Source organism: Lithobates pipiens, unplaced genomic scaffold (genome assembly GCF_037356315.1).
Source record: "Lithobates pipiens isolate NorthernLeopardFrog02 unplaced genomic scaffold, aLitPip1_a1.2 Scaffold_16, whole genome shotgun sequence".
NCBI classification, from domain to species: Eukaryota; Metazoa; Chordata; class Amphibia; order Anura; family Ranidae; genus Lithobates; species Lithobates pipiens.
The window spans coordinates 128,019,558-128,046,273 of NW_027507748.1; the positions used below are offsets into that span (position 1 = coordinate 128,019,558).

Sequence of the window (26,716 nt, forward strand, 5' to 3'; positions counted from 1 at the left end):
GAAAAGGGGGTTCAACCTGGTACAAGCAAGGTGTACCTAATAAAGTGACCCGGGAGTGTATGAACAAAAGGTCAATAACAATAATATTAAAGGGTATCTATAGGCAAAACCTTTTTTTAGTTTTGAAAAAAGTGGTGAAGGATTAGACCCTCTGTCAGGTTTTCATTGCTGCATGTGTTCCCATTGAGAAGATTGGTGACCACTGTGAGAGGAAAACAAACTGTTGGGATTTGTACCCAGAATAAGAGGTAATGGGAAACCTTTTGCTGAGGATGTCTGTTCTGTAGACAACTGTCCAAGGGGGGAATTCCCTTTGGGAGATTCTCTTTAACCTGGTGTTGCTTCCTTGGTGAAGAAGTGAAGATAATCTTTATATAATGCTAAACAGACAGCAAAATATAAACTGACAGGTTTTAAAATTTTCTCTACTCTATCACAAATTTAAAATTATTTGAATGCATACACATATTAATTATTTTTAGTGCACACCTAACTTGCTAAGAATATAAGCATTTTAAAAATGTCCAGGGGTTAGACATGGGCACCGTCAATAAATTTGTTTCGTTCTGTTCCGTTACGGTTCGTATTAAAATGTATTTGTACTTCGTATTTCGTGTCCGAAATTCAATTTCAATTCGTACGAAATACAAATTGTCGTTAGGTTCATTAACTTGTACGAAAGTTCTTTACGATGAATTTAAAGGCAAAAATATACCTCAATATGACAGTCGATGCTGATGGAAGTTTGGTTTTTATCCGAGATACGAAATTCCGTTGAAGAGTTTCCTTTCCGAAATACGAATTTTTGTTAGATGAGGGGCTCCCACCATCCCTGTGCTGTGCTGACTTCCTCCTGGGGATTCGTAAACAAAAGTTTGTATTTCGATCCTCCCGAACGTACCAATTTAGGGAAATTCGTACGATTTTGAGATTCCTACGAAACAAATCGCACATGTCTACCAGGGGTAGGCAACCGTAACCACTTCAATAGAGGGCACTTCCCCCCTTCCTGCCCAGGCCAATTTTCAGCTTTCAGCATTTTGAATGACAATTGCGAAGCCGTGCAACACTGTACCCATATGGAATTTTTATAATTTTTTTTCCCACAAATAGAGTTTTCTTTTGGTGGTATTTGATCACCTCTGCAGTTTTTATTTTTTGCGCTACAAATCAAAAAAGACTGAAAATTGTGAAATAAATAAATAAATTATTCGTTTTTGTTATAAATCTTTGTAAACAAGTAACATTTTTCCTTCACTGACGGGCACTGATGAGGCGGCACTGATGAGGCGGCACTTATATGCAGCACTGATGGGCACTGATAGGTGGCATTGATAAGCAGCATGGATGGGCACTGATATGCAGCACTGACAGGTGGCACTGATGGGCACTCATAGGTGGCTCTGATGGTCACTGATAGGTGGCTCTGATGGGCAATGATAGGCGGCACTAATGGACATTGATGGGTGCGACTTATAGGCGGCACTGATAGATGGCACTGATTAGGAGGCACTGACAGGTATCACCGATGGGCACAGATTGGCATTTCAATGGCCACTGATTGGCATACCTGGTGGTCTCTAGTGTCCATCCCTGGTTGTCTCTAGTCAGCATCCCTGGTGGTCTCTATTGGGTACCCTCGATGGGTCTGCACTGATAATCAATGCGCTGATTATCAGCACAGATTCTCTCCCCCCCCCCCCCCCATCTGGAGAGCAGCAATCGGCTCTCCTCTACTCATGCCTTGTCAGTGCGAATAGAGGAAAAGCCAATCAACGGCACTTCTTAGGCCCCTTTCACACAGACGATCCGTTCAGGTCCGCCTGTCAGTTTTTTAGGCGGACCTGAAAGGATCCTCCATAGAGCTCTATGGAGCGTTGAATGTCAGCGGTGACATGTCAGCTGACATCCGAGCTGCTCCGATCCAAAAAAAGTGTGACGAAGGAAAAAGCTATTTTTCCATCCGTCATCAGATCGGATCAGGTGACGACTGACACTGCGGTCCATCGTCACCCAATCTCCCATAGGGGAGAGCGGCGCTGTGACAGGTCCGTCCTTGCGCAGTGTGCAGAGACAGACCTGTCATCTTCCTGCTCAGCGGAGATTGCTCCGGTGATCCCCGCTGAGCAAGCAGATATCCACGGGGCGGATCAGCACTGATCTGCCCCATGTGAAAGGACCCATACTTACCATGTGATTAGCTGTGATTGGACATAGCTGATCACATGGTAAAGGGCCTACAGTACTTCATGCTCTTTACAGGGATCGGAGAAGCGGTGTGTCAGATTGCGGGGGCGTGCGAGCGACTTATCCTGCTGGTCATCATATGATGCCCATTCAGGATAATGCAGGATAATGCATTTTCCGGCTATCGTTCTGCTATATAGTGGGTGGGAAGTGGTTAAAGAGGTAGAGATCTACCTGAACAGAACAACTTTCAGCTCAGACAAGGAGAAGACTGATCAGAGATGCAGCCAAGAGGCCCATGATCACTCTGGATGAACTGCAGAGAACTACAGCTGAGGTGGGAGAGTCTGTCCATAGGACAACAATCAGTCGTACACTGCACAAATCTGGCCTTTATGGAAGAGTGGCAAGAAGAAAGCCATTTCTCAAAGATATCCATAAAAAATCTTGTCTAAAGTTTGCCACAAGCCACCTGGGAGACACACCAAACGTGGAAGAAGGTGCTCTGGTCAGATGAAACCAAAATCGAACTTTTTGCCCACAATGCAAAACGATATGTTTGGCGTAAAAGCAACACAGCTCATCACCCTCAACACACCATCCCCACTGTAAAAACATGGTGGTGGCAGCATCATGGTTTGGGCCTGCTTTTCTTCAGCAGGGACAGGGAAGATGGTTAAAATTGAGGGGAAGATGGATGCAGCCAAATACAGGACCATTCTGGATGAAAACCTGTTGGAGTCTGCAAAAGACCTGAAACTGGGACGGAGATTTATCTTCCAACAAGACAATGATCCCAAACATACAGCAAAATCTACAAAGGAATGGTTCACAAATAAACGTATCCAGGTGTTAGAATGGCCAAGTCAAAGTCCAGACCTGAATCCAATCGAGAATCTGTGGAAAGAGCTGAAAACTGCTGTTCACAAACGCTCTCCATCCAACCTCACTGAGCTCGAGCTGTTTTGCAAGGAAGAATGGGCAAGAATTTCAGTCTCTCGATGAGCAAAACTGATAGAGACATATCCCAAGCGACTTGCAGCTGTAATTGGAGCAAAAGGTGGCTCTACAAAGTATTAACGCAAGGGGGCCAAATAATTTTGCACGCCCCACTTTTCATTTTTTTATTAGTTAAAAAAGTTTCAAAAATCCAATAGATTTCGTTCCACTTCACAATTGTGTCCCACTTGTTGGTGATTCTTCACACAAAAAATTTTTTTTATATCTTTATGTTTGAAGCCTGAAATGTGGCAAAAGGTTGAAAAGTTCAAGGGGGCGAATACTTTCGCAAGGCACTGTATATTAAAGTGGTTGTAAACCCTGTTTAACCACTTTTCCCTACAGGTAAGCCTATAATAAGGCGTGCGATGCATACTGGCCCATTATGCTTTACCTTTGCAGGGAACAAAGAGAAAGTAAAACCCATCAGGGTTTACTTCCTCTTTAATGTTGCTATCTTTATGACAGTAGAAGGATCTACCCCAGTTATAGAATCAGATGATCAAAGAAAACAAATATAGCTTCCTTCTATTAGGGCCGGTTTATACCAGAACACGGTGAACCGCACCACACATGTACGTACTGCCCTTGCCCTTGTGCCCAGGTATGTAAATGGCACCCCAAATGCATCAAACAAATGCATTGTATTTGCTGCCATCGCACCAAATTGTACTGCAGTACCATGTGGTTTGGTGCCACATGATCTCAAAAAGTAGCGCTTGCACTACTTTTTATGCATTCCAGTACATTTGGCAGCCATTGAAATTAATGGGTAGTCAAAACAGGAATGTGCAGGACCATAAAGGACTGCATGGGAACGTGCGCATTCCAGTGTGAACCCATTATTAGTTATATGCAGGATATATTTTTATATTATTGTAAACATAGTTATAAAACCAAAGAAATCTCACGTCTATTTCATCAGTCTCAGCATTGGTTTTATTGCACAACAATACTGCCATGATCCTAATACCTGTGTCTAATCTGAGTGGTTTATTTAATTTGATTTGTTCACAGTATGTTTGCTTATGTCAATAAAAAATGTGTCTGTTGCTGCCAGAGAATTAGGTATGGGGCAGCACAGTGGCTAAATGGTTAGCTCTTCTGCCAAGCAGCACTAGGGTTATTGGCTTAAATCCCAACAGCGGCTCTACCTGCACAGACTTTGCATGTTCTCCCTGTGGCTGTGTGGGTTTCCTCTGGGTAGGTAGTCTGGATTCTTTCCACATTCCGATAACATGTTGGTAAAATACTTGTAATGAATTAAAGTATTAGTAATGGTGCAATGGTTTTGCACAGAGCAGCCCCGGTCCTCCTGTTCTCAGGTCTCCTGCCTGCGCTCATGGCTCCCCCCCCCCCCGCTTAGTGCCCTCATAGCAAGCCACTTGCTATGGGGGTACCTATGCATGCTCAGTTCCAAGCCCTGCTCTTTGTGCCCATAATACACACAGAGCCGGCCCGTCCCCTCTCCTCATCACCGGCTCCAAATAACAGCAGCGGGAGCCAATGGCATGAGAACTGAGGCTCTCTCACTCCTCATTGGCCAGTGCTTTGGTCAGGAGTGGTGAGCAGAGCAACTAAGCTTAATACCCAGAGTTAATGCCGATAGAGGGTGCTCCTTACCTAGCAGCCCATCTGCCATCCATTGTGCACAGCTTAAAAAGACAGCATCACGTGCACCACCTTACAGAAAGGCCTGAACAATAGCTGGCTTAATACTGCCAATTAGGAGTTAGATACTTTCAGGCCCTCCCTAGCGCAGAGTGCATGTGAGAACCCCTTTTTTTAATTAGCTAATCCTGTTACATTAATCACTGTTTGCACTAGGTAAAATTTGGTTTAGAATTGCTGCAGTGCAGTTGATTGCTAACTTATAGGTCAGTGTTCACCTTATGTAGGTCAGCATCTTTATAATGTGTTCAGCTGCCCGTTTACTGGTTTATACATTGTGTTTATCTAGCCTTGTCATAATACATTTATTTTATCTAACATCAAGTTGCTTGCGGCCTATTTTGTGTACTATTATAGAATGGTAGCATACTAACACTTAAAGTGGTTGTTAAGGCAGAAGTTTTTTTTTTTTTAATGCATTCTATACATTAGGATAAAAAGCCTTGTGTGTGCAGCAGCCCCCTTCAGCCCCCCTAACACTTACCTGAGGTCCCTTTCTGTCCAGCAATGTCCACGAGTGTCTCAGCCGTCCAAGATTCTCCTTCCTGATTGGCTGAGGCACAGCAGCGGCGCCATTAGCTCTCGCTGATGTCAATCAAAGTCAAATAGCAAATCAGGGGAAAGGGGCGGGGCCAGGGTCAGGGATCCATGTCTCAATGGACACAGGCAGCTGTGACTCTGCTCGGCTGCCCCCCATAGTAAGCTGCTTGCTGTGGGTGCACTCAACAGGAGGGAGGGGCCACGAGCACAGAAGAGGGACCCAAGAAGAGGAGGATCTGGGCTGCTCTGTGAAAAGCCACTGCGTCAGAGCAGTTAAGTTTAACATGCTTATTATTACTATTACTATTACTATTATTTTATAGAAAAAAATTTTTACTTTACAATCACTTTAAGTTAAAAAGGTGTAAGCAGCCTTCAGTGTATAACCAGGTGAGCAGATGAGGGTTGTGGCAGAACCATATAAAGCAGCTCCTGTTGGGGTAAGTGCTACAAAGGCATAGGAACATGGGCAATAACATGAGAGACCTATACCAATGGCAACAGTGAGAGGGTCCTTTTCAAAACAGCTTCTAGGGCAACATGTAAAATACATAAATCTTCATAGTACTGACAAGGTGGTACATGGTGCCTTTCCGTTTGTCGAGACTGTACCCGTCTTCCTCACCCATATGTTTTTGAGGATGCCATGCGCTTGTCACTATGGGGTTATTTAGTAAAGGAAAATCCACTTCAAATGTACTTGGAAGTAAAGTTGCTGTAGATCCAAGGGGGACATGCAAGGAAAATAAAAAACAGCATTTTAGCTGGTATATGATTGGATGATAAAATCAGCAGAGCTTCCACTCATTTCAGATCTACCCCTCAGATTTAGAGCAACTGCACTTCCAAGTGCACTTTCAGTGCAAAATGGATTTGTCTTTCGTAAATCACCCCCATATCATATATGGTGTTAGTGTCTGAGGTTACTGGGTTTCTGGAATAAGGTATTGGCTTTGATACGAAAGGTTTCAGAGATCCCAGTCCCCCAACAACCCGTATCGCTTTGTTAAATGAACCAGTCTTTTCCGCTCCAAGCAGCATCTGATCTTCTTTATGCTCCTGGCTGTAACCCAATCATGGAAAAAGACTTCAGTGTGTATCTCACTATTTAGACAAAAGGTGTCTTGGATAATGCTCAACAAACAAATTGTCAGTGTGGTCAATGATACTACTAAGCGATTTGAGGCTATCTGGAGCCCCTGGGCTTATTATGTTCAGGTGAAGTTGTAGGGGATCCAAACAAGTTCTGTTCTCCCCCTGGGAGCTTTGCTTCTCGTTTTCCTCTCTTGGTTTCTCTCCCTACTCTTTTACATTTCCCCTTCTTGTTTCTTTACTCCATTCTTTTATGTCATGTTTGAGGTTCCTCCTGTTGGGGACTTCTCCTTTTTTCTAATGGTTAAAGTTGGTACTTGGTACTTGACTTAAGTTGTGTAAGGATTTTTTGTAGATGCTCTGTCCTGCCTACCATCGTGACGGACATGGCACAAGGCTACTTAGCTGTGTTTTTTTATTTTCTCCATCTTTAACAATTGTTCTAGTTTTGGAGAGATGTTTGTCATTCACTGTATTTGTAAAGCCTGTGCCAGAGTTCTGGCTGTTATAACGCTAACAAAATTTTCTCTTTTGCCACGTACACACGGCCGGAATTTCCGATGGAAACAGTCTGATGGGAGCTTTTCATTGGATTTTCCGACCGTGTGCATGTCCATCGGTCTTTTTCTGTCGGTATTTCCACCGGTCTTTAGATTGAGAGCCTTTTCTTAATTTTTCAGACGGAAAACCTTTCTATTGGATTTTTCGATTTTGTGTATGCAATTCCGACACGCAAAATTCCGATGCATGCTTGGAAACAATTTGTCACATGCTCGGAAGCATTAAACTTCCCTTTTATAGTGCCGTCGAACGTGTTGTGTATGTCGCGGTGTTATTGACCGTCGGGAATTTGGTGTGTCCGTGTGTAGGCAAGACAGTTTGAGCAAAATTCCGTCGGAATTCCGATGGGAAAACCATCAGAGCTTTTTCCGACGAGAATTCCGATCGTGTGTATGCGGCATTAGACTTCAACTTTTCAATAAAAATGAATGAAAGAAAATACATAATTTTTTTTCAACTACGGGTTTTAGGGTTTAGCTTTAAAGTTGTACGTGGTATTACGGAGCAGCACGATTATCAGAGGTACCTCAGGGATAGTGTACACTGCCAGCACATATTTGGTTGTGGGATTAATATTTTTTTTTCTTCCATTATTATCTAATAGACAGAATCAGAACCCCAATCTACTATTTTTTAAACTTTAACAGTTTAAAAAAAAAGTTATTTTTTCCATCCACCTACCCTGCATATGTTATTTTTGAAGGGTAAAGGAAACCATGCCAATGGAGGACTTAAACCCATTCCTACAAAACAAATACATCAAATTATAAGCCACATGATTGGCTTGAATAATATTCACCTCTCCCCACAAGATTATCACAACATGCTATACTCTTAATAACACAACAGCACCGTATGGAGCTCTAAAGTGTTTCAATCTGGTAAGTATACCTAAAGCACTATGCTCATCTTAACAATGGTTTTTATACAGAAGGAATATTTAGACCCAAATTTGTACAAAATGCTATGTGATTTAATTTTTTTTTTAAATCTGAATGTTCCTGCTTGTGAATGTGCAGTATTTGTTTCCTTCAAATGAAATAAAGAAATAATTTAAAAAGGGAAATTGACATGTGATGTTTTTATCAAGCTATACTACGTCTATATAGCATTACTATGCTTACTGGCAGACAGAAATTGACTAGTGGTTCACTAAGATTGTTCCTGTTCTCCAAGTTGTCCTGCCACTGGACAATTTTTACACAGCCAGATTATCGACCAGCTAACAATCTTAATTTCTTTAGGAAAACTCCTACTTGTGTGTTGTATCTTTTTATTTAAAGGGGTTCTTAATCCTCAGTTTTTTTTTTTTTTTATAAAAACAACAAACATGCCTGTACTTACCTGCTCTGTGCAATTGCTTTACTCTCCTCTTCATCATGTGCCTCCACAGAAAGCCACTTTCCTGGGGGTGCTTGTGGGCGCTCACTCCTGAGTCCTGCTTCCATTGACACAGACAGTGGGGCATAGAATGCATTAAGGTGAAAAACCTTGAGGCTTTACAACCACTAAGATTGGTATTGCTAATAAAAACTTACTGCTGAGCAATTTAAATCAAGCTCATGGATACATTAGTGTAAAAATTGTCCCGCTGCTCTTAGTCCCTCCTTCTATAGTAAGGATGTTGTTAGATGCTGCTGCCAGACTTATCCACCTTACCAACCGCTCAGTGTCTGCCAACCCTCTCCTCCAATCCCTACACTGGTTCCCAATCACCCAGCGAATTAAATTCAAAATACTAACCACAACATACAAAGCCATTCACAACTCTGCCCTGAGCTACATCACCAATCTTGTCTCCAAATATCGCCCAAATCGTCCCCTCCATTCTTCTCAAGACCTCCTACTCTCAAGCTCTCACGTCTTCTCCTCCCACACTCGTCTCCAGGATTTCTCCAGAGCCTCTTCAATCCTCTGGAACTCACTACCTCCACTGGTCCGGCTATACCCTACTCTTGCTACCTTCAGGCGATCCCTGAAAACTCATCTATTCAGGGAAGCCTATCACTTCTCAAACTAATCTCCTACCACTTCCATCAGCTCATTCCCGACAGTTATAACCTTTTGTACCACCTGCCCAGGGGCAGACTGACCCATCGGTCATTCGGTCGTCGTCCGAGGGCCCGGACCCATTAGGGGCCCGTGGCCAGCCCAACGAGAGGCCCCTTAACCAGTTGCCGACCGGCGCACGACGATGTACGTCGACAGCATGGCATGGGCAGGCATATTGGCGTACATGTACGTCCCTTGCCTCCCGCGGGTCGGGGGCCCGATCGGGCCCCCGCCCGGTGCCTGCGGCGGTCGGTTTTAGTCCGGGAGCGATCCGGGACGAGGGGGCGGCCATTCATTCATGGCCACCCCCTCGCGATCGCTCCCGACGAATAGGAATCCCCCGTGACATCACTTCCTCTCCTGTAATGTAAACACAGGAGAGGAAGTGATGTATTCTCTCCTCCGTGTCGGTATTTTTCGTTCCGACGCGGAGGAGAGCGGATCGGTGAGTTGCACCAACACTCTACACACACAGTAGAACATGCCAGGCACACTCACACCCCCCCGATCACCCCCCCAATTACCCCTGCCCCCCAGTCACAGTGACACCAATGTCATTTTTTTTTTTTTTTTGCATTGGTGTCATTTGTGACTGTAATAACTGTTAGGGCAGTTAGGGTTAGCCCCCTTTAGTTCTAATGTACCCCCCTAACCCCCCCAATAAAGGTTTAACCCCGTGATCACCCCCCGTCGCCAGTGTCACTAAGGCTGGGTTCACATTGCAGCGGTTTATGAGAACGAATGTGATTCGCACCGCACTGCAGTGCAAATCACATCCGATCTCTGTGCGATTCGAGTTCAGCCATTCGCCGCACCCGCCGCACCCGCCACACCCGCCGCACCCACCGCAAATTCGCACGGGACCCTTTTTTTGGCCCGCAGCAGAATCGGATCGCATGGGTGTTCACACCATGCGATCCGAGTTTGCAGATCGCACTGCGATATGCGAACTGATCTGGGGGTGTCAGTAACATTTCACTGACACTCCCAGCAGTCCGCATAGGGCAGTGTGAACTGCCGCCGGGAGGCATGCGATGCGGGAACCCGCCGCGGATTCGTGGCGTTCCCGCATCGCTCCAGTGTGAACCCAGCCTAATAAGCGATCATTTTTCTGATCGCCGTATTAGTGTCACAGGTGACGCTAGTTAGGCAGGTAGGTATTTAGGTTCGCCGCAGCTTTTTATAGCGCCAGGGACCCCCATATACTACCGCATAAAGCCCCCTGATTGCCCCTTAGTTAACCCTTTCACCAGTGATCACCATATAACTGTTACAGGTGACGCTGGTTGGTTAGTTATTTTTTTATAGTTTCAGGGCACCCGCCATTTATTACCTAATAAAGGTTTAACCCCCTGATCACCCAGCGGGTGTCATTTGTGACTAATAACTGTTAGGGCAGTTAGGGTTAGCCCCCTTTAGTTCTAAGGTACCCCCCTAACCCCCCCAATAAAGGTTTAACCCCGTGATCACCCCCCGTCGCCAGTGTCACTAAGGCTGGGTTCACATTGCAGCGGTTTATGAGAACGGATGTGATTCGCACCGCACTGCAGTGCAAATCACATCCGATCTCTGTGCAATTCGAGTTCAGCTATACAGATAGTATGGCTGAATTCGTGTCGCACCCGCCGCACCCGCCGCAAACTCGCTCGGGACCCTTTTTTGGTCCGCAGCAGAATCGGATCGCATGGGTGTTCACACCATGCGATCCAAGTTTGCAGATCGCACTGCGATATGCGAACTGATCTGGGGGTGTCATTAACATTTCACTGACACTCCCAGCAGTTCGCATAGGGCAGTGTGAACTGCCGCCGGGAGGCATGCGATGCGGGAACCCGCCGCGCATTCGTGGCGTTCCCGCATCGCTCCAGTGTGAACCCAGCCTAATAAGCGATCGTTTTTCTGATCGCTGTATTAGTGTCACAGGTGACGCTAGTTAGGCAGGTAGGTATTTAGGTTCGCCGCAGCTTTTTATAGCGCCAGGGACCCCCATATACTACCGCATAAAGCCCCCTGATTGCCCCCTAGTTAACCCTTTCACCAGTGATCACCATATAACTGTTACAGGTGACGCTGGTTGGTTAGTTATTTTTTTATAGTTTCAGGGCACCCGCCATTTATTACCTAGTCTCACTAGTGTACCCCTAGATTTAGGGGTGTCTACTTTCCAAAATGGGGTCATTTGGGGGGGGTTTGTGCCATCTTGGCATTTTATGGCCTTCAAAACTGTAACGCCCTTAGAAAGCCTGAAGGCGGTGCTTGGTTTTCGGGGCCCCGTACGCGGCTAGGCTCCCAAAAAGTCCCACATATGTGGTATCCCCGTACTCAGGAGAAGCAGCAGAATTTATTTTGGGGTGTCATTTCACATGTGCCCATGGCATACGTGAGCAATATATCATTTAGTGACAACTTTGTGAAAAAAAAAAAAAAAAAAAAAAAGTTTGTAATTTTCCCGCAACTTGTGGCAAAATATAAAATATTCCATGGACTCAACATGCCTCTCAGCAAATAGCTTGGGGTGTCTACTTTCTAAAATGGGGTCATTTGTGGGGGTTTTGTGCCATCTTGGCATTTTATGGCCTTCAAAACTGTAATAGGTAGTGAGAAGTGAACTCAAAAATTTACGCCCTTAGAAAGCCTGAAGGCGGTGCTTGGATTTCGGGGCCCCGTACGCGGCTAGGCTCCCAAAAAGTCCCACATATGTGGTATCCCCGTACTCAGGAGAAGCAGCAGAATTTATTTTGGGGTGTCATTTCACATATGCCCATGGCATGCATGAGCAATATATCATTTAGTGACAACTTTGTGAAAAAAAAAAATAAAAAAAAAAAAGTTTGTAATTTTCCCGCAACTTGTGGCAAAATATAAAATATTCCATGAACTCAACATGCCTCTCAGCAAATAGCTTGGGGTGTCTACTTTCTAAAATGGGGTCATTTGTGGGGGTTTTGTGCCATCTTGGCATTTTATGGCCTTCAAAACTGTAATAGGTAGTGAGAAGTGAACTCAAAAATTTACGCCCTTAGAAAGCCTGAAGGCTTTGCTGATGCTTGGTTTTCGGGGCCCCGTACGCGGCTAGGCTCCCAAAAAGTCCCACATATGTGGTATCCCCGTACTCAGGAGAAGCAGCAGAATTTATTTTGGGGTGTCATTTCACATATGCCCATAGCATGTGTGAGCAATATATCATTTAGTGACAACTTTGTGTAAAAAAAAAAAAAAAATTTTTTTTTTGTCATTATTCAATCGCTTGAGGCAAAAAAATAAAATATTCAATGGGCTCAACATGCCTCTTATCAATTTCCTTAGGGGGTCTACTTTCCAAAATGGGGTCATTTGGGGGGGTTTTGTACTGCCCTGCCATTTTAGCACCTCAAGAAATGAGATAGGCAGTCGTAAACTAAAAGCTGCGTAAATTCCAGAAAACGTACCTTAGTTTGTAGATGTGACAACTTTTGCGCAAACCAATAAATATACAATTATTGACTTTTTTTTTACCAAAGACATGTGGCTGAATACATTTTGGCATAAATGTATGACTAAAATTGAGTTTATTGGATTTTTCTAATAACAAAAAGTAGAAAATATCATTTTTTTTCAAAATTTGCGGTCTTTTTACGTTTATATCGCAAAAAATAAAAATCGCAGAGGCAATCAAATACCATCAAAAGAAAGCTCTATTTGTGGGAAGAAAAGGACGCAAATTTTGTTTGGGTACAACATTGCATGACCGCGCAATTACCAGTTAAAGCAGCGCAGTGCCAAAGTGTAAAAAGACCTCTGGTCATTTACCAGCAAAATGGTCCGGTCTGAAAGTGGTTAAATCGTCTGTAATAATACCGCTAACAGCGCACTGCTCCCTGCCGGCCCCTCCTTCCCTCCCATCTGTCGCAGGTGCATGCACTGTACACTACATCACCTAGGACGGGCGAGAAGGGAGGAGGGGCCAGCGGGGAGCAGCGCGCCGTTAGCGCTATTCTTACAGGCATCGGGTGACCAGGGTTAGTGATACTTAATTTTTTTTACTGGAGGGCCAACATCGGAGGGAGGGGGCACTGCAAAACAGCTGTATGGGGCCCGGGCCAGACTTCAGTGTGCTCTCCCCCCTCCCCACACTACCCCCCTGTATGCTCTCCCCCCAGTGTTCCCCTGTGTGCCCCCCAGTGTGTGTCCCCCCAGTGTGTGCTCCCCCAGTGTTCCCCCGTGTGTCCCCTCCTCAGCATTCCCCTGTGGGTGTCCCCCCAGTGTCCCCCTGTGTGTCCCCTCCCCAGTGTCCCCCTGTGTGCCCCCCGTGTGTCCCCCCCAGAGTCCCCCTGTGTGCTCTTCCCCGTGTGTCTCACTGTGTTCTCCCCCCCTAGTGTTCCCCCTGTGTGTTCCCTTGTGTGCTCCCCCCCGTGTTCCCCTGTGTGCTCTCCCCCAGTGCCCCCCTCCAGGGTTCCCCTGTGTGCTCCGTCCCCCTGTGTGCTCTCCCCCCACAGTGTCCCACTGTGTTCTTCCCCCCAGTGTTCCCCTGTGTTCTTCCCCCCAGTGTTCCCCTGTGTGCTCCCCCAGTGTACCCCTGTGTCCCCCCCCGTGTTCCCCTGTGTCCCCCCCACAGTGTTCCCCCCAGTGTGTTTCTCCCTTCCCCAGTGTCCCCCTGTGCCCTCCCCCCCCTCCCTGGGTGTCCTTGTGTGCTCCCCAACCCCCGAAGTGTCCACCCCGTGTGCTCCCCACCCCCCACAGTGTCCACCCTGTGTGCTCCCCACCCCCCACAGTGTCCCCCTGTGTGCTCCCCACCCCCACAGTGTCTTCCTGTGTGCTCCCCCCAGTGTCCCCCTGTGTTCTCCACACCCGCCACAGTGTCCCCCTGTGTGCTCCACACCCGCCACAGTGTCCCCCTGTGTGCTCCACACCCACCACAGTGTCCCCCTGTGTGCTCCACACCCGCCACAGTGTCCCCCTGTGTGCTCCACACCCGCCACAGTGTCCCCCTGTGTGCTCCACACCCGCCACAGTGTCCCCCTATTTGCTTCCCCATCCCAGGGTCTCCCTGTGTGCTTCCCCCCTCCCCAGTGACCCCCTGTGTGCTACCCACCCCCCACAGTGTTCCCCTGTGCGCCCCCACAGTCTCCCCCTGTGTGCTCCCCATCCCCACAGTGTCTTCCTGTGTGCTCCCCAACCCCCACAGTGTCTTCCTGTGTGCTCCCATCCCCCCACAGTGTCTCCCTGTGTGCTCCCATCCCCCCACAGTGTCTCCCTGTGTGCTCCCATCCCCCCACAGTGTCTCCCTGTGTGCTCCCATCCCCCCACAGTGTCTCCCTGTGTGCCCCCCCCCCACAGTGTCTTCCTGAGTGCTCCCCACCCCCACAGTGTCTTCCTGTGTGCTCCCATCCCCCCACAGTGTCTCCCTGTGTGCTCCCCACCCCCCACAGTGTCTTCCTGAGTGCTCCCCACCCCCACAGCGTCTTCCTGTGTGCTCCCCCCAGTGTCCCCCTGTGTGCTTCCCCCCTCCCCAGTGTTCCATTGTGTGCTCTCCCCCCCCACAGTGTCCCCCTGTGTGCTGTGCTCCCCCCAATGTCACCCCGTGCAGGTGTGGCTTGGGACGCAGGGGGCCCCATGATCTTCTATTGCCCGGGGCCCCATCAGTTATCAGTCCGCCCCTGCACCTGCCCCACCCTTTTAGATTGTAAACCCTCTTAATCCTCTTGTATTTTATTGTATTGTAACTGTATTGTCTCCCTTTTATATTGTAAAGCGCTGCGTAAATTGCTGGCGCTATATAAATCCTGAATAAATCCTGAATAATAATTCAATTACCACCATTTTTGGCTCTTCTGAGTCTGCAGGCCATGGTTCAAAGGCCATGCAGTGCATTATGGTTTGTTAAAGATTCAAATGGGGGAATTTAGGCAAAAATTGGCTTTCTTGGCCAAATTCGAATCCCAGGGATTTGCCGTGGGTTAATAAGCATTAAACCTCGTACACACGATCAGATTGTCGGCAGGGGATTGTCTGTTGACAGACTGTTGTCCTAAAATCTGACCGTTAGTACGCTCCTTTTGACAATTGTTGTCCAACTTTTGGCCAACAAATGTTGGATGGCAGGCTAGTAAATATTCGGGGGACAACGGTCTGTTGGAAGATTTTCATATGGTCAGTACACAAATCCGTCACACAAAGGTCAAAAAGTATAAACACGCATGCTCAGAATCAATGCTCACCAAACACGAAATTAGCAGAAGGGGCCTAAAGGGAGGTGCTCAAGAGCTGAAATTCTTCGTCGTATGTCACTAAATTCGTGTTTGTTGCACAACAATTGTGTACCGTTAGTATGCAAGACAAGATCCTGGCACACGCTCTTAAGATAAAAATCAGACTCTCGGTTGGCCAACAATCATATTGTGTGTACGAGACTTTACACTATGGAGTGCCCATTCTCCATTATGGAGTAAGTGTCAACACTGCAATGGAAAAGGTGTTTCCAAGCTGAGCTCCAGCGACAGGCCCCAAAACAAAAGGAATATACTGACAGCTGTTACTATCGACCATCATTTATAAGTTAGCTCACTAGTTTGTATTTGCACACAGGTTCACTTTAACCTTCATTTGAATGTGAGTTCAAAGATTAATGTGCATGTAAAGGTAGAAATGGTACTACAGGCTATGATTGCCCACTTGGCAGATGAGAAACATGATGTCACCTTGATAGTATTTATTTTGTTTCATAACAGGAATATATTGATGTCATTGGGGAAGTTCCAAAAACGAAGTAACTGAATCCAGATTATGAATTTGCCTTATTGTTGTTAAAGTCTGGATTTACTGTGTCACATACCAACTGCAAGCATCACAAAAGCTACACAAGCTCAGATTCGCAAATTAAGTAGTTTATATTACATATTTTAAAATGGATGAGATCTGCCTTTCTCAACATTTACCCTTGAAATAACTTTCCGGATTTACGGAACCTCTTCAAATAATTACTATATCAGCAGCCCATAGTACAATAGTGTAGTGCTCAGTGGGTGGAATACTCCTTATATTGGTGATCAGAGGGAAGAAATACCCCCTAATTTTGTGTACACACGACTGGACTTTCTGGCAGACTAGGTCCGACGGTCTTCCCGACAGACTTTTCAATGGAATTCTGATGAACTTTCCAAACAAACTGACTTGGCAACACACAATCACACCCAAGTTTGACGGATTTGAACGTGATGACGTACGACCGGACTAGAATAAGGAAGTTCATAGCCAGTAGCCAATAGCTGCCCTAGCATCAGATTTCGTCCGTCGGACTAGCGTACAGACGAATGGATTTTTCCACCGAACTCGAGTCCATTGGAAAGATTTGAAACATGTTCTAAATCTAAAGTCCATCTGATTTTTCAACAGCAAAGATCCGATGAAGCCCACACACGGTCTAATTGTCTGACGGATTAGTTCCGTTTGACCTTTGCTGTCGAAAAGTCCGGTCATGTGTACACAGCATTAGAGAAAGTTAAATAAGATTATTGGTATCATATCTAGCAGGAAGACGTTGTCTATTGCTTAAGGAAGCCCTAACAAACACTGAAAGAACCCTAGGGTTCTGTAGAACCCTGTTTGAGAAAGGCTGGACTAGATAATCAATAGTTTTAGTCATATTCTACTTGTGGCAAAAAAAAAAAAAATGATAAAACCAAGTAAATCAGATGCGGTAAAGCACTATGTGCATGTCCTGTATGATGTGACATCTTTTTTATGCTTTGTTTGTCTTTTCATTTCAGGAAGCCAGTTGTGCCTATGCCATTATCCTCATGGCTGTGTTCTGGTGTACGGAGGTTATCCCCCTTGCAATCACTGCTTTGCTACCAGTTTTGCTCTTCCCAATGTTTGGAATTCTGGAATCAAAACAGGTAACATTAGCTGTATTCCTCTTGTTTCCCTCAAAACTCTACTGATTAGGTGATTAGGAGCTGCATTTCCACTTCTTTGTCATTTTATGAGTTATTTTAAGACCGCCCACAGTACATTTTTGACGTTAAATACCGTTATGACAGCATCTAGCTTTTTTGTACTGCAGGCGATTCTCCGTGTGATTCTACACAGCGGGGGCCAATCAGCAGCTTCTGCTGACTCGATGATTCTTTTGGTACACAGGCCGAATGGCAGTCTGCCTATGTAAACAAGGCAGATCGCTGTTCTGTCAGTAAGGAAGGCATGGGACCTGTGTTCCTGCAAAGCAGGGACATGGATCTATGCCTTCCCCTAGTAAAAGCACCCCCCACACAAAACAAACACACTAGCTAGGCACACAGTTAACCCTTTGATCGCCCCTGATGTTAACTCCTTCCCAGGCAGTGTCATCAGTACAGAGACAGCACATATTTTTAGCACTGATCACTCTATTAGTGTCACTGGTTCCCCAAAAAGTGTCAAAAGTGTTGGTTAGTGTCCAATTTGTCCTCTGTAATATCGCAGTGCCGCCATTGCTAGTAACAAATAAATAAATAAATATTCCATAACTATATCCCATAGTTTGTAAACGCTATAACTTTTGCGCAAACCAATCAATATACGCTTTTTGGGGTTTTTTTCACCAAAAATATGTAGCAAAATGCATACTGACCTAAATTGACAAAGACATTTGATTTTTTTATGTAGCACCCTTATGTTTAGGAAGGGTTGCCAGTAAATTCACCTGCCAGGTATAGTTGCCATGGGCAATTGAAAGATCAATTGATTCCACCCTAATTCTGGAATTGCTGCACTTTTCTCTTCTGCCACTGGCAGGGTATCCGGTGGCATTAGATCAGACAAGGGCATTGCAAGGAAAGATTAGGAATAGATGGGGTATCTCAGCCAATGGACAGGGATCTTCTTGGGTACCTTGGCCTGCTGGGAGAGCCTATTTATTTGGGTGAGGTCAGGTGATCAGGGTTCTGTGCCACCTGGACGGGTGTTGTACTGCCCCGGGCTGGTAGGCCAGAGCATGAGGCCTGTCCCAAGGACATCCGGCTGCTAGGCTATCTAAGAGCTTATCCAGAAGCAAGAGAGCAGCGCAGGGTTGGGACTGCGGCTTGCAGTCCAACCAGAAGTGACGATTCTGCCAGCCGGAGAACATATCTTAGTCGGAGGTAGAGGGGAAGCTTTCTCTACTAAGGGACCATCCACCTTGTTACCAGGGACCACGGTGAGTAACTGAAGCAAGTCTGAGAGCAGTATTCTCACCAACCGGGGACAGTGAAGAATTGGTTGTCAAGCCAGGGACCCAACCAGAGGAGGTGACCGAGCAGGTCAGTGGGGTGACGCTTGAAGAGTATCTGTGAGTGCCAAGCTAGGGACCCAGCAGGGACACAGGGATAACGCTTAAGAAAGATACTCAGTGAGAAGATTGGAAGAGCTCAGGAGATTCAGTGGCAGCGGATCAGAGGGTCTAAGTGATAGACTGGGAGCTCAGTTGAGTGAAGGTCTAAAAAGGAGATTGTGGAAGAAGTGAAAGAGTTCATTACAACCTGTGTTAGAAACTGTTCAAGATTGTGCTATAAGAGACAGTGTGTCTACACATGCAGACATGGTGTCCAGCAGGGTGTCTTTCCCTGCATGGCTGTCTACCTATAAAAGTCTCTGAGTCTGCCAATTAACATTGCATCTACTTAAAGCGGAGTCCCACCCAAAAATGGAACTTCTGCTTTAAAAGAAGGTGAACCCCTGACATGACACATTCGGCATGTCATTTTTTTTTGGGGGGGGGTGCGGATACCCTCTTTTCAGAGGGTTCCAGCTCCCACTTCCTTCTAGTGCACCCTCAGTGCCAGAAGGAAGATTACCTCTCCCCCCTCCCTCTAGGCAATCATCTGGGACACATCACAGGTCCCAGATGATTGCTCGGCCAGTCAAGGCACACGGCGCAGCTCACGCGGTGGGTGCCCGGCTGGGAAGCTACAGCCGGACGCCCACAGTTACAATGCTGGCGCTGCCGTGCAGAGGGGGAGACGAGCGGGAATTCGATCCCCCGCATTGCTGGACCCTGGAACAGGTAAGTGTCTGATTATTAAAAATCAGCAGCTGCAGTATTTGTAGCTGCTGACTTTAAATTTTTTTTTTTTTAAGAGGAATTCCGCTTTAAGGATGTCCTGGCCCCAACTCTCTCTCCCACAGTTCTGTTTAAGAGATAAATCTCTTTGCATTCAAGAAGTGTCTGGCGCCCATTAATCTACCTTGCATTGCACCCACAATGCCTCGTAACCCAGTCTACACAGAAGGATGTCAGCTGTTCCTAACTCTGGGGGCCTACAAAGGTCAGGGACTTGGCTACATTTACATTTTTTTTATTATATATATTTTAAAGCAAAAAATAAAACTTTTTTTTTTAATTGTCTGTTGTTTTTGGTTTATAGTGCAAAAAATAAAAAATGCAGATCGAATACCAGTCAAAAGAAATCCCGATAAGCGTATATTGATTGGTTTGCATGAACGTTATAGCGTCTACAAACTATGGTATATATACTTTCATTTTAATTCGTTCATTTTTTTTTTCATACTGGTAATGGCAGTGATCAACGACTTACATAGGGTGACTGTGATAGTATAGGGGGGCAGTCTGACACTTTGGACACTGTGGGAACCAGTGATACTAATACAGTTATCAGTGCTAACAATATACACTGTCACTGTATTAATGACACTAGCTGGCAAGGGGTTAACATCTGGGGCAATCAAGGGGTTCAATGTGTGCCTAAGGCCCCTTTCACACTGGGGCAGTGGGTGCTATTTTTAGCGGCGCTTTACCATCAAATTTGTGGTGCTATTCGGCCACTAGCGGGGAGTTTTTACCCCCAGCTAGTGGCAGAGAAAGGGTTAAAAACCAGCCGCAAATGGGTTGAAACCACCACAAAGCACTGCTTTAGCATCGCTTTGCCATTGGTATAGCCGTGCTGCCCCATTGATTTCAATAGACAGGAGCGGTGAAGGGGCGGTCGCTCCTTCACCGCTCCAAAGATGCTGCTAGCAGGACTTTTTTAGCGTCCTGCCAGTGCACCACTCCGGTGTGAAAGCCTTTGGGGCTTTCACATTGGAGAGACAGCAGCGTCTCTTTCAGGGCGCTTTGCAGGCGCTATTTTTAGCTCTGTAGCGCCTGCAAAGCGCCCCAGTGTGAAAGGGGTCTAACAGCGTTTGGTGCATTCACACTGTGCTGATTTTACTAAGGGATGTGCCATTTTTTATGCCCTTTGCAGGGAAACTAAAAGCGGCACATCCCTGCCGACAGGATAGAGCTCTGCATTGTTTACATTCACAGAGCTCTGTCCTATCATCCTTTTTGCCAATCAGTGGGTGGTAGAGGTCAATCATTCACCGGGACCCGCTGATCGGCTTGTGCTGTTACTAATCACAGCACAGTCGGCACGACGGCCTTGCGCGTGCAGGGCCCCTACCCAGAAGTGCTGGATTACGTACTAGATGCATGATCCAGCGCAGGAGAGCTGCTCTGCCACCGTACTTACGTGACGCGATCGGCAAGCGATTAAACAGAGTAAAGCGATGTAGCAATATTTGCAGATGAGGAAACTCACATTTCTTTCCAGTAACTTTAATCCGCCCCTTCCAAACATAACAGAAAATATTTTGACATCTATCTAGAAGTCTAGAATTCTACCAGAATATATTGTAGCGTTTGTACAGCATTTAGATGTGCTAACGATGTTTATTACGTAGTTAAAAATTAGGGCTGTTATATGTAGACTTGAAAGGAAAGGTCCAGAGCAATGGGAAGCAAAACATCAACTATTCACATGTTATGTTATTTTGACCTTTATCTGAAGTTTTTGGGAAAGTTGTTTTAACTGAAAGCTCCCATAGCTGACAGGGGTAGAATTTGTCTGTCTTTTGTCATTTGTGTTTAATGTGATGTGACAGTTTGTTGGTGGTGTTTTACTAGGTATGCATGCAGTACCTGAAGGACACGAACATGCTGTTTGTGGGAGGATTAATAGTTGCCGTTGCGGTGGAACACTGGAACCTGCACAAGAGGATAGCACTGAAGGTTCTGCTCATTGTTGGAGTTCGACCACCCTTGTAAGGCTATTACGGTTATAAAAGTTATTGCTACTGTTATCTTTCTTTCTTTTTTTATTGTGTTTTAAATGAAAACCACAGATTGAGCTTAGATTGTAACAATCTGGGGCGGATTTCCCAGGTAACATCATTACGGGTTCTTCAAACTTCATTTGATAGGTAACTACATTAAAAGAGAAGTATGGGGTTTGTTTGTTTTTTCAAATTTATACTTTGTGGCAGCAGGCAGGTAAAATAGCCTGGTTGCATTCAGGATGGAAAATATATATGCCCTAGATCAGTGATAGCGAACCTTGGCACCCAGATGTTTTGGAACTACATTTCCCATGATTCTCATGCATTCTGCAGTGTAGTTGAGCATCATGGGAAATGTAGTTCCAAAACATCTGGGATGTCAAGGTTCGCCATCACTGCCCTAGATTCAGGCTTTATGCCAATTTATACCACTAGAGGAAGTGCTGGGAGTCCTACAGGGGAAGAGTTAAAGTGGAGGGCATTAATATTATTTAAAAAAATGGAAAAAAAAACATTTGAAAAAAAAATATTTTTACCTGGTCAGAAATCCCTGTTGCTAGGCAGTTTTCCTAATCTACCTTCTTTCTGCTCCTCGGTGATCTTTGGTCTTCCCATTCACAAAGCACCGCACGACTCGCTCATGCGTAGTAGGAAACGGGCAGTGAAGCCGCAAGGCTCCACTGCCTGTTTCCCTTAGTATGAATGGCGGCGCTGGGACCCGAGAGCCGAGGGACATGTCGCAGGCGCCCTGGAAAGGTAAGTCTCCTTATTAAAAGTCAGCAGCTACTCTTTTTTTAGCTGCTGACTTTTAAAAAAAATTTTTTACAGCTGAAACACCGCTTTAATGAGCCCAGCTGAAGTAAGTGGGCTCATTAAAAAAAAAAAAAAAAACAGCATGCTTAGGTAGATGCTCCATCCTGGAACCAGTTCTGTGTTTGTGTAGACTGGGGAGTGTGGCATTTTGTTCTGTGCGGTGAGTTAATGCCCGTGTGGCAAACTTCTAAAACAGGGAGATAGGGCTGGGGCAGCACAAGGCTGCACCTAGTTGTTAGACAGGGAATCTAAGTGTGTAGTAAGCGGTTAAGCTGACCAGGATTTCTTTTCATGTTTCTTTTTGTTTTGCTGTTATATTTTTCACTGCATATAGTATAAATAAACAGCACCTTTGTTTTGTTTTTTCACCTACAACGCTGTCTGCTGTGCCTGATTTTGTGTGGTGAACCCATCCAGGGAGTTACACACACCCGCTGCTGAGCTAAGCCCCTCACAACTTACTTAGGTGGATGCTGCATCTGTCCCTCGCCTGATCTAACGCTGAGAACAGAGCGATCTAACACCTCAGATCGCTCGGTTCTCAGATCTCCCTGAGCAGAGAGCTGCTGACTGTTAGTCACGCTCTCTGCTCTGCCCCCTCCTCCCTCACTGGAGAGCTGGGCTGCAGAGGTGGCAGGAGGCAGGCCGACTCAGGCCTAAAACGGGTGATCGGATCCTGACTCCAGTGTCATGATCTTGCCCGAGCCTGGACCGGATCTGTGACATCAGCAGACAGCAGACTTCAGCCCGCTGTCTGCTGAAAATGGGTCACAGGAGTACAGAACGAAATTCACTCCTGTGGTGCATAGGAGAAGTACATCCTATACATTTAGGTGAAAAAACTTCTGATACTGAGCAGCCTCCCTAGCGCGCCCCCCCCCCCCCCGTTTTACTCACCTGCACCCGTTTGTTCCCTCGGCAAAGACTCGCTCTTCCTCTCTGAACGTTGTCTTGGCTCTTGATTGGATAGATTGAATTGATAGCAGCGCAGCCATTGGCTCCCGCTGCTGTCAATCAAATCAAATGACCTGGTGCAGGGGGGGGGGGGGGTCGGGTGGGCCCAAGTCCTGCATTCTGTGTGAATGTGCACAGAAGCAGGACTCGGGAGTGTGCCTTCTCCAATGCGGACACTCAACGCGAGGAGAAGCTACCAGAAACCCAGAAGTTGAGGATCGGGGCCACTCTTTGCAAAACGAATTGCACAGTGGAGGTAAGTATGTGTATGAGAGGAGCCTGTGAGATGTATAAACCCCCGAACAGGACTTTTCCCGGCTCTCTCTGCTAATATGTATACATGAGCGAGCATTGAGAGAATGTTCCAAATTTTTCGGTTGGAAATTCCGATCGTCTGTACAAATTCGGACGCGCAAAATTCCTACGCATGCTCAGAAACAATTTGATGCATGCTCAGAAGCATTCAACTTCATTTTCTCGGCTCATCGTAGTGTTGTACATCACCACGTTCTTGACGGTCGAAAGTTCGGAGAACTTTTGTGCGAATGCAAGCCGAGCTTGAGCGGAATCCCATCGGAATTCCGTCGGAAAAGCCATCAGAGCTTTTTTCAACCAAAATTCCGTGTGTACGCGGCATTAGGTGTATCCTATAAGCAATCAATGGTGGTAGAAATGGGTTAAAAAGAGGAGAGAAACCCCCAGAGGTATTTTTATTGCATAGCTAAAGAGAATATTAGAACAGTTTCTAAATATTTAAGATTGTAAGAAGAGAAAAAATTATAGATTAACAGCATGAAATGTGCTTGTGCTGGCTGCCCTCCTGTTCACAAGCTTACTTTCAAATACTTTTCCGAGGCCCTGTAAATTCGAGTAAATAATCTACATTGACCAAGTTTAAAAATAACTTTGTTTCCCACCAAGTCTGTGGAGTTATTTGTGAATGACTAGATGTGTTTGCATACTTTCACACATGATATCAAATATACACAGAATCAATGCCATATATGCCACAAAAGTGAGTACACCCCTCACATTTTTGTAAATATTTTATTATATCTTTTCATGTGACAACACTGAAGAAATTACACTTTGCTACAATGTAAAGTAGTGAGTGTACAGCTTGTATAACAGTGTAAATTTGCTGTCCCCTCAAAATAACTCAATACACAGCCATTAATGTCTAAATCGTTGGCAACAAAAGTGCGTACACCCCTAAGTGAAAATGTCTGAATTGGGCCCAATTAGCCATTTTCTCTCCCCGGTGTCATGTGACTTGTTAGTGTTACAAGGTCTCAGGTGTGAATGGGGAGCAGGTATGTTAAATTTGGTGTTATCGCTCCCACTCTCTCATACTGGTCACTGGAAGTTCAACATGGCACCTCATGGCAAATCACTCTCTGAGGATCTGAAAAAAAGAATTGACGCTCTACATGAAGATGGCCTAGGTTATATGAAGATTACCAAGACCCTGAAACTGAGCTGCAGCACAGTGGCCAAGACCATACAGCGTTTTAACAGGACAGATTTCACCCAGATCAGGCCTCATCATGGTCAACCAAAGAGGTTTGCGTACACGTGCTCAGCGTCATATGCAGAGGTTGTCTTTGGGAAATAGACGTATGAGTGCTGCCAGCATTGCTGCAGAGCTTCAAGGGGTGGGGGGTCAGCCTATCAGTGCTCAGACCATACACCGCACACTGCATCAAATTGGTCTGCATGGCTTTCATCCCAGAAGGAAGCCTCTTCTAAAGATTATGCACAAGAAAGCCCGCAAACAGTTTTCTGAAGACAAGCAGACTAAGGACATGGATTACTGGAACCATGTCCTGTGGCCTGATGAGACCAAGATAAACCTATTAATTTCAGGTAGTGTCAAGCGTGTATTGCGGCAGCCAGGTGAGGAGTACAAAGACAAGCGTGTCTTGCCTACAGTCAAGCATGGTGGTGGGAGTGTCATGGTCTGGGGCTGCTGGCATTGGGGAGTGACAGTTCATCGAGGGAACCATGAATGCCAACATGTACTGTGACATACTGAAGCAGAGCATGATTCCCTCTCTTCGGAGACTGGGCCACAGGGCAGTATTCCAACATGGTAATGACTCAAATGAAACCTCCAAGATGACCACTACCTTGCTAAAGAAGCTGAGGGTATAGGTGATGGACTGGCCAAGTATGTCTCCAGGCCTAAACCCTAATAAGCATTTAGAAAATAGTTTTTGGACATTTTTGCGGACGGTACCAGAAAGGAACTCTATATAATTTTACAAAAAGAATTGTTTATTTAATGTTACAATACCACATCCAATGAACAGTTTTCATTGGATATGGTACCCCCTTAGCTATTTCTTTATAAATTTGATAAGCATTTGTGGGGCATCCTCAAATGGAGGAGTGCAAGGTCTCTAACATCCACCAGCTCTGTGATGTCATCATGAAGTAGTAGAAGAGGACTCCAGTGGCTTCCGGTGAAGCTCTGGTGAACCCCATGCCCAGGAGGGTTAAGGCAGTGCTGGAAAAAAATGGTGGCCACACAAAATATTGACATTTTTGGCCCAATCTGGACACTTTCACTTAGGGGTGTACTTACTTTTGTTTCCAGAGGTTTAGACATTAACCACTTCCGCCCCGAAAGGATTTACCCTCTTCCTGACCAGAGCACTTTTTGTGATACGGCACTGCGTAGCTTTAACTGACAATTGCGCAATATTTTTGGTAACAAAAATGCAATAAGCGTATAGTGATTGGTTTGCGCAAAAGTTATAGTGTCTACAAAATAGGGGATTTATGGCAATTTTATTATTATTTTTTTTTTTGTTAGTAATGGCGGCGATCTGCGATTTTTTTTTATCATGACTGCAACATTGCGGCGGACACATCGGACACTTTTGACACTATTTTTGGACCAGTGACATTTATACAGTGATCAGTGCTATAAAAATGCACTGATTACTGTGTAAATGACACTGGCAGGGAAGGGGTTAAACATTAGGGGGCGATTAACTGTGTTCCCTCACTGTGTTCTAAATGTAGGGGGGATGGGCTCACTAGAACATGACAGAGATTACTGCTCCCGATCACTTGGAGCAGTAAACCCGTCATGTTGCTAGGTAGAACAGGGAAATGCCTTGTTTGCATCTTCCCGTTCTGCCTCTCTGTGTCACAATTGCAGGCCACGGGTAGGCATTGAGTCCGCAGGGTGCGCGGCACGCGGCGGGCACGGCCAGTAGCCCGCGATTTAAAGGGGACCTACAGGTACGCCCATTTGCGCAGCCATGCCATTGTGTCGAAGTACATCGCCGTGCACTGGTCAGCAAGTGGTTAATGGCTGTGTGTTGAGTTATTTTGAGGGGACAGAAAATTTACACTGTTATACAAGCTGTACACTCACTACTTTACATTGTAGAAAAGTGAAATTTCTTCAGTGTTGTCACGTGAAAAAGTATAATAAAATATTTATAAAAATGTTAGGGGTGTACTTACTTTTATGAGATACTGTATATACACTCACCGGCCACTGTATTAGATAAACCTGTTTAATTGCTTCGTAACACAAATTCACAATCAGCCAATCACATGACAGCAACCCAATGCATTTAGGCATCTAGGCATGGTAAAGACGACTTCCTGAAGTTCAAGCCAAGCATGAGAATGGGGAAGAAAGGGGATTTTAGTTACTTTAAACGTGCCATGGTTATTAGTGGCAGTCAGGCTTGTCTGAAAATTTCAAAAACTCCTGATATGCAGATTACTATCTCTGAACACACAACGGATCAAACCTTGAGGTAGATGGACTACAGCA

General features: G+C 45.6%; 1 protein-coding gene across 3 annotated transcripts in view; it reads left to right on the forward strand.

Moving 5' to 3' along the window:
• SLC13A5 (solute carrier family 13 member 5) overlaps positions 1-26,716 on the forward strand; it is a 178,676-nt gene that overhangs the window by 96,179 nt on the left and 55,781 nt on the right. For all 3 annotated transcript variants that reach the window (XM_077480450.1, XM_077480449.1, XM_077480452.1), the window contains 2 exons: positions 16,848-16,976; positions 20,999-21,135. In XM_077480450.1, coding sequence (XP_077336576.1) covers positions 16,848-16,976; positions 20,999-21,135 — 266 coding nt within the window. The remainder of the gene's footprint in view (positions 1-16,847; positions 16,977-20,998; positions 21,136-26,716) is intronic.